General features: G+C 43.9%; 1 protein-coding gene across 2 annotated transcripts; it reads right to left on the bottom strand.

The window, feature by feature from the left end:
• Window positions 1-599: 599 nt before the first annotated feature.
• LOC119364283 (histone-lysine N-methyltransferase ASHH1-like) lies at window positions 600-5,429 on the bottom strand. 2 transcript variants are annotated; one of them, XM_037629726.1, is made up of 11 exons: window positions 5,055-5,429; window positions 4,834-4,879; window positions 4,668-4,732; window positions 4,390-4,546; window positions 3,839-3,925; window positions 3,666-3,750; window positions 3,485-3,578; window positions 3,157-3,355; window positions 2,646-2,680; window positions 1,303-1,819; window positions 600-1,209 (listed from the first exon to the last, which is right to left on the bottom strand). In XM_037629726.1, the coding sequence occupies exons 2-11, from the start codon at window positions 4,834-4,836 to the stop codon at window positions 943-945; spliced, it is 1,509 nt and encodes a 502-aa protein (XP_037485623.1). In that variant the 5' UTR covers window positions 4,837-4,879; window positions 5,055-5,429; the 3' UTR covers window positions 600-942. The 2 variants fall into 2 exon arrangements, with proteins under 2 accessions (XP_037485623.1, XP_037485624.1); XM_037629727.1 differs by having other exon boundaries at window positions 3,839-3,916.
• Window positions 5,430-8,735: the final 3,306 nt, after the last annotated feature.

Raw genomic sequence — 8,735 nt, 5'->3', positions numbered from 1 at the left:
TGAAAAAGAGAAGAACGAAGAACAGAAAGAAAAACACATAGCAAGGGGATAAGCTCGCGTGAGGGAAGGAGCTGGCGACCCAAGGCTGGGACCCTATCGTCCACAAGGAGGATGATCGTCCTGGACGACTGGACCCTATCTTCTGGGCCCCAGCCACCGATGGCCCATGCAGGGACAAGGGGGAGCGCTGCGACATGGCGGGCCAATCGCCGGCCGCCACGTGGAGGACCGGCCACCAGTCATCCCCCTATAGACCGACTGGACTCAGTCGTCCAGCAGTAGGACGAAAGGATGCAGTCGTCCTCTTGCGAGACGAGGCCATATTATTTTTAAAAAATAAAATTTCAGTGTATTATTTCTGAAATTAATAAAAAATGTATTATTTTTAAAAAATTAGCCTCGATCTGTCCACCCCTCCCAGGCCCCCAAATGGCCATGCGAATTTTCCACAGGGTTCTAATTTTGTCAAGAATATTTCACCCAGGGCCTCTCTTCCCCGAGAATATCTCCCTCACAGCCAAACAAAGCCTTATTGTTTTTCACAAACCTTGCCTAAGAGGGGAATTTGATTATAACCTGAAAATCAGACAGAGTACGTATTGAACCTATACGCCCGCAAGCTACATGAACAAACATTCAAAGTCAGATACTCGAATACTCCTTCCGTCCGCAAAAACTTGTCCCTCAAATGGATATATCTAACACCAAGTTAGTGCTAGATACATCCATTTGAGGGACAAGCTCTTTCGAACGAAGGGAGTATGATGTAAGAAAAATAGGTGATGCCTTACACCATCAATTAATCAGACCGTGGGATGTGCATTGAGAAGAATGCCGCCTTACAACGCTTCAAATCTACTCCTACATACTATGAAGTATGAGAGTTTCTAAGAACTGGCGATTTTGCGAAGATTGATTGCGAACCCGCGCCTTTTAGCTGAATCATGGACCGTTTTGCAGGTATAACACTCCATTTTGTTCTCTTGGGTTCACATCTTCTTTTGCTCTCAGAGGCGTTGAAGCCAAGTTCTTGATAATCGCAGCAGATAGATCAAACTCAGCTTTGTACTTGCAGCAGCTGGCCTCGATCCACTGCTCTGCAAGGCTTGTTGATACATTGTCTTGGCTGTCCCTCTCATGTTCTTCAATCGCTGGCCTTATCTCGTCATACAGGGCATCGATTTCGGCAGTCGCCTGCTTCTTCACTTCCTGCGATTGGATCAGAAAAAGAGCTGTTACTGTGCAATATTTACAGCTTTCCACTGCAGTTTTCAGGACTAGTGAGTTACTTTTAGTTTTTACCTCACAGAACAATATTTCCTGGCGTGCCGCAGCTGATGCTAACCGGTCACAAATATCTGCAACATTCAATTGCTTGCGCAGACCACGTTTAGCTTTGCCACCACGAAATTTGGGTGTGGGTCTCACCAGGACCAATTCGGTATGATGGTTGTTGTTCTGGGGAGAACTTTGATTCTCAAGCTTCGCAACTTTATGCATTGAATTTTGTGTAGTGTCATCAGAATATTGTGCACCATATTCGGTCAATCCATTCTCCATAATATCAACTCCCACTGGAACAGCTATCAGTGGTTCAATAGTCATTGGTGTGAGTTCATCTGAGCTTGCCATCAATGGTTCAACACTCAATGGCGTGAATTCATTTGAGCTTGCAATCTCAGGATTCTCAGTGGTATGCGCTACATTGCTGTTATTTTCTTGGGTGACTGGCTCATCTTTTGCTGGAATGGTGTCCTTCGGAATGCTTGTATGTTCGTCATCGGTAGAGTCATAAAGAGGGATATTTTCAACAGAAAACCTGCCATTTAAGATGGAAAATATTTGCTGCTTAACTGTTGCACAGAACCGTTGATATTTTAGCACTTCAAACAATAAACGTTTACTTACGATGAGTCAACATGGGCAACAGAGGTCTGAATTTTTATTTATTACCTAGAATTTTCAATTATTTGTGATGTAAGTATTTACTGTTTAACTGGTGCTTGGGATTGTTGTCCCCATCAATATTTCAGCACTTCGAACAATAAAAGGTTCACTTATCAGGACAAGTTGATTTGGGCAACAGAGGTCTGAATATTTTTACTAACCAGTGGTTCTCAATCAACAACAACAACAAAGCCTTTAGTCCCAAACAAGTTGGGGTAGGCTAGAGGTGGAACCCATAAAATCTCGCGACCAACTCATGGTTCTGGCACATGGATAGCAAGCTTCCACGCACCCGTCCATGGCTATTTCTCTGGTGATACTCCAATCCTTCAGATCTCTCTTTACGGACAACCAGTGGTTCTCAATGCTGATAAATTATCAGGACCAGTTTATTAAAGTAGCAATGACTAGTTGAGTAGTGAAAGGTTCTGGTTAGGTCTCTTATTACCCGCACAAAAGGTTGATGGCAAATAGAGTCATCCAAGTAGCGAAAATTATCTAAGCATATGAATCCTTTGGGCAAACCAGATTTTAGTTAGCAAATTGTCCAGGTAAGTAAAATGATAGCTTCTCATCAGCCTATGTCAATTAAGCAAAATTCTAAACGACCATCGGTGTGTCAACTTTTATTCTGTACAGCAGACTAACATGCAAGCACAAGGTTACCACAGAAGACTAACATACAAGCACAAGCTTACCTGTCATCATCATCTTCCCACAGGTATGTGGCCTCCTAAAACATGACAGACAATAAAGCACACATTAGGCAAGTGTTGGACGTTCCAAATATTGACTTAAAAGGAGGATCCAACAATGACCACAAATAAAGAAGTCCTATTAATGAAAGATGACTGGTTCACTACACTACATTAACCATGAAGTGACTATTGCAAATAGTGCTCCCAGTTACACTACAATCTCCCGAGAAGGACAGCACCAAAGAGTCTTTAGATGAAGCAACACAAAATAGTTGTGTCAGCACACATGCAAAGGCGGCAAGCCAAAGAACTATCAATTTCTTTGTTCTGGAGCATCATCGGTCTAATGGAGAGAATGGCCAAACTCTACAGTAAATCCCTGCAGCTTTAATTGGATGGTCAGAAAGATAACATTGCTTTCATTTTTCAAACCCTACTGTCAAAACTCAAGCTGAAATAGGATCTTCTCTTTAAGTTAATGAGATGTATTACAGCATATTGTTCCACCCACCTGGAAACCACGTGATTTTGCCCCAAGAAACCCTGAACATCCGGTAGCTCCACAGAGGCACCGCACCATCACACCACCAAACCACTCAAAATTATAGTCATAGGATAATTCCGTTCCAATAGGAATATCTTGCTTTGCAAAAATGCCAACTCTCACTTCCCCGAGGACAGTCCATTTTCTTGTTTCACAGTTCGGCTGGCTGCACGTACAATAACAAACTGTTACATTTTATCACTAAGATGGAAAAGGAAGCAAAAAATCTAAAGATGAAATAATGAAAAGAAGAGAAACAAAATGGTAAAGGACTGTGTGTTTGCTACAAACATACCACGAATGGTTGATAAATCTGGCCAGACTCCCTTTCTTTGTTGCATCAATAGACTCATCAGCATTGAGGTAAATAATATAAGACTCCGTTAAACCTAATGTGGAACAGCAGAGAAATTACTAAAATAGAGGGCAAAGGGTGGCACAATTCCATTACTGGAAGGAGTGTTGTAACTGTGTACCCTGGTCTTCATATGCTTGAGATCTCCGCTTGGCTTCCTTCCATGATATTACTTCTCCACAATATTCAATAACAAATTGTCCAGCCTACAAATACCATTAAGATAAAAGACATGCTTGAGTAAATGGAATGTGAACAGAACAAACATTAAAATAGATGTAGTCACCGACTCACTGTAATATTTTCATCAGCCAAAAGACCCCATCCACGCCCTTCAGTTTTTACCAGCCTTGTCCTAGCATATTGACTTTTCTGAAATCGCTAAAAAGACGAAAAATGATGAAATGACAAAAAAAAGGTAATAAATAAAGTGGAAAACACATCAAGTAACTTTTAGCACAATTTACCACTTGTTCGTATACAGCATTGCCATGATATGCATCAGTAGGAGATGATGCGGCAGATAAAAGATTCACCGTATTGCAACACTTCACTTTAAAACCCCATCAAAAGTTTGAAAAGCAATATAAAGGCATTTAATTTCGTGGTTATAATTGGTAGAAGGATTTGAGGGAGGACTGCCTAAATTGAGCAATGATCCTCAGACATCTAAGAATCTAAATACTGGTTCAACTAAAGCAAACTGTGCATACACATCTTTTTCCTTCTTGGCAGTAGCTCCGTGCAAATCAGCATCAACACAGATCAGAAAAAATAACCAAACAATCACACAGTGGTAGCACCAATATGGCAATACCTAAAAAAACAACGTGACAAACACTAACCTGGTTCTTGCAATATACACCACAGCGGCAATAGCCAGGAGTGCACTCTGTGTTAGTCGAGACATTCCAGCACCTCTCTCCACATGCACTATCTGGATCCATCAAATCATACTGGCACTCGCATACAGCTATGTCCTCCTCCTTCTGCCGCTTGTGCCTACAAGCAGCAATACACCAGTATGGGATTTGCATTCGCTTGTAAAACTGCAAGGCACGATGCTTCCTTCCACAGTGGGTTGATAAAAGGAACAAAAAGTATATACAACAAAACTATCAACCTTCTGTATGAAAAAACATTAGTCTCGATATGGATGTAAAGTGGTGCCTCTGTAGGCTCTTCCTCCTGAAACAGAAACAACTTCAAGAGTTCAGTACAGAGATGACAAAATCACTACAGACGGGTTCAGGGGGGGTGAAGAATGTGTCTTGAACCAGCAGTAATACCATTTGCGATACCAATTCTTGGACGGTGGAACAACAGGACCTCGACCTAGAAAATAGGGGAACTGATCAACAAACTGAGGCTGCAATTAGCATGTTAAAGTGGTGGACGACCGAGTACCGCAAGAAAAATCTTCGAGCGATTTGTGTAATCGTGGCCCGTTCAACAATGTGAGTGGGATTCATAATCCATTGATTGGGGGAGAAACGGAACTAGGGCATACCAGGAAGTCTGGATCAAAGTGGTGGAGGAGGTCCTGCTGCTGCTGGTGGTGGTGGTGGTGTTGGCGCAGCCCGTCCGCTACTTCCAGTCGCCTCAAATCACCGCCCCCTCGGCGTCCGAGCTCCGGCCGCCGCCTTCGTCCAACACCGCTGCTTGCAAGGCCCGAGGTGGGAGGCTTGCTCCGCACACCGCCGAGACGACCCAGAAGCCCCGCCGCCGAGAGGTGACCCGACGCCTCTGGCCTGGTCTCGAATAACAAGCAGCAGAGGGAGGCCAGAGGCCAGCGAGGGGGACGGTGAGTCAGTGAGGGAGGGCGGGGCGGCCAGGGAGCAGGCGGTGAAGGGAGGCAGGGCGGCGCGGCGTGGGAGATGGTCGCGTAGAGCTGTACGCCTGCTTGTGAACGAAAACGTATAGCCTTATTACGCCTACTCACTGCAATACATTAATCCTCAAAAGAAAAACTGCAATACACTAATAAGATTAAATAAAACCGCAAGACATTAATACCCCCTCTGTCAGCGTCAACTAATTTACAACTGAGGAAGTACATTATTTTTCTCAGTGCCCTTGGTAGTATAAGAAAACACTAATGTGCTCTTTAGTTGGGAACATTAGACAACATACTTCATATGTATTTATTTACTCTGCATATTAGTTTTATCTAAAGCCAAACTTTATGAACTTTGATCAGGTTTGTAGAAAATTGTATTAACACATACACACCAAATCAATATCACTAGAGTTGTTCTTGAACACTTTTTCAATTTTATAGATTTGTTATTGTAAAAGTTTATAAGTTTGACTTCAGCCAAAACTAATATGTGGAGTAAATAAAAATGAAGAATGACACCTGCTAGACCTTCATGTATTCCACCTGCTAGACCTTCATATGCATGACACCATATTTCCCATTTATGCACAATAACAACACATGTAAACAAGCGACTGGATCAATTATGTTCATCATGCACTGCAAGCTAGACAAACATGAGTTGTATTCTGGTTTCATGTGCCTATTCGAGATCACTAGATGTTTTTGGTGGATAGTTGTGGGATAGACCATTGACCGAATGTTTGGGACTTCTGTCTCGGCCGCTCGCAACATCATTATTTATACCCCTCACTCATGCGCGGCATAGGACGTAGGAACAACAGCGTAGCCACGACTTCTTCCTCCTAAGTTCAAAACAGAAACAAACGCTCACACCCCAAATTGTGCAACGTCTTCCCACAATTCATTGCTTTCAAGAAGAGGCTGATGAGAGACATTGGCTTTGGAGGTGTGCTGGTTATCAGAACTCTCCCAAAACTAAACCTAAACTTTAGTCGTGCATCATGGAAAGGGTTAACCTAGACAACATCGAAATCAATTTATATGACGATCGGGCCATCAAGTCTTCAACACAGGATGTCAACAGTGTATTTGGGCTCCCGTGCGAAGGGAAAAAGATATCTTCATATTTGTCTGATCTTTTAGTGTCGTGTGCAGAGTTCAAGAAATTTGCAGAAGAGATGAGCGACAAGGGCACACATACACTACTAGGGAAAAGCCTATACACAGAATCTTAGCAGCAGCGCGGCTCAAAAAGGAGCGCTGCTGCTAATTAGTAGTAGCGCGTGTGCGGGAAACTCGCTGCTGATAAGTTTTTAGCAATAGCGCGCTCTGTGTAAACCGCGCTGCTACAAATATCGACCGGCGGTGTTCACCTAACTCCATTTAGCAGTAGCGACGTGGCCCGAACCGCGCTACTGCTATGGATGTAGTAGTAGCGCGTTTTTACTGAGATCGCTGCTGCTAAATTTTAAATTGACACACTTTTTTGTCACTGTTAGCAGTAGCGCCGTGGCCCAAAGCGCGCTGCTGCTAATTCCTTATCAGTAGCGCGTTTCTGCTCCCGCGCTACTGCTAACTCTGCAACTTTTTTGACGTCATCTCTCGAAAGTCGATCAGTGTGAAGCAGCTCCAAAGGCTACAGGAAGAGATCGTTGTGATACTGAATGAGCTTGAGATGTACTTCCCGCCCGCGTTCTTTGACGTGATGGTGCATCTGTATGTCCATATTGTGGATGACATAATAGACCTGGGGCCGTCATTCCTGCACAACATGATGCCGTTTGAGAGGATGAATGGGATCACCAAAGGATTCGTTCGTAACATGTCCCGTCCGGATGGAAGCATCGTCCAGGGCTATTTGGCACAAGAGTGCATCTCTTTCTGTGAGAATTTTCTATATGGCGCAGACCAGTCGCCTGGTGTTAGTGTTGGTTTGCCCGTTAACAAGCAGGATGGGAGGCTCGAAGGAGATGGTCACTGCAACGGTCGCAAGGAACTGCACGTGGCATACTCAGATCGACGCAGCGACTTTGACAGAGCAAACTTGGTAGTGCTACAACACCTAGACGAGGTAGATCCTTTCGTGGCACTGCACAAAGAAATTATCGCAAAGAAGTATCGTGACCGGGGGGTATGCAGGACGGACGCCGAAGTTACTAGAGAGCACAACTCCACTTTCCTGCATTGGTTCAAAGAGCATACTATTGCTAATCCCCCGGAGGAGGGCTCTAAGGACGGATTGCTCATATACGCCTTAGCACATGACCCCTCGCCCAACCTCGTAACCTATCAGGCATATGATATCAACGGATACACGTTCTACACGGAGGCCAAAGATATGGACAGTGATGATCAGAACTCAGGGGTGACGATGGAATGCATAACCGGCAGCGACAACGGCGCAACTGAACGATTTTATGGAAGGGTCGAGGAGATCTGGGAGCTTGACTACTCTGGACTGCACAACACGACGATGTTCCGTGTCAGATGGGCTAAGAATGTCGAAAGAGAAAGCCGGATTTTCACTACCATGACTATACCCGACGCCAAGAGCGCTACCGTGAACGCTATCGTAAAAAACGAGCCATGGGTACACGCTAAGCATGTGACACAATGCTTCTTTATAACTGACCCGCGCAATCCCAGCCGTGTTGTCGTGAGGAGAGGAAAAAGGTACATCATTGGAATGGATGGAGTCGCCAACGAGGAAGACTATGATCAGTACGGCAACCCAATGAGGAAAGATGACGATGATGATGAAGTATACGTCAAAAGAAGAATCAATACTACATTGCCTAAGAAAAATCGTACTCCATGAAAAAGGCAAAGTCACAATGAGGGGCTCAATTATTCTTCGACGAACAAGAAGGGAAAGAACCTGCCTCAAAAACGGAAATGTCAGCACTGAGGAAACTTATGTTATCGGTCAAATGATGTAAGATATATATATATATATATGTTCCTATTTTGTATACACACTTAGCCATTATTATGCATGGGTCCAATGATGTGTAATTTATATGTTCCTATTTTGCATACATATTTAACCGTCAAATGATGCAATATATATCGCCCTCCCTTCGTTCACTGCCCTCGGGAAATAAAAGTGGGATAAAATAAAGGAAAAGAAAAAGGGAAACTGGCAGTAGCGAAGGTAGTAGCAGCGCGTTTTGCCTAAACCTCTACAGATACTGAAGTTAGTAGAAGCGAATTTCGTATAAAGCGCTACAGCTACTGAAGGTAGTAGCAGCGCGTTTTGTACAAATGCGCTACTGCTACGTCCACTTAACCCAAAATTCTCACCCGCCCTGCTTCATCCCGCCTCCCCCCCCCCCCAAATCCCCATTC

The sequence above is a fragment of the Triticum dicoccoides genome, chromosome 2B (genome assembly GCF_002162155.2).
Source record: "Triticum dicoccoides isolate Atlit2015 ecotype Zavitan chromosome 2B, WEW_v2.0, whole genome shotgun sequence".
In the NCBI taxonomy this organism is placed as follows: domain Eukaryota; kingdom Viridiplantae; phylum Streptophyta; class Magnoliopsida; order Poales; family Poaceae; genus Triticum; species Triticum dicoccoides.
This window is presented reverse-complemented; position numbering and strand designations above follow the sequence as displayed.

Bases quoted from the DNA above. Each gene is read 5' to 3' on its own strand.
- LOC119364283 (XM_037629726.1), bottom strand. The intron at 3,579-3,665 runs GTACACAGTTAC...GTTCCACATTAG, and splicing joins TCAAGCATATGAAGACCAGG to GTTTAACGGAGTCTTATATT. The intron at 1,820-2,645 runs GTAAGCTTGTGC...CTTAAATGGCAG, and splicing joins TGGGAAGATGATGATGACAG to GTTTTCTGTTGAAAATATCC.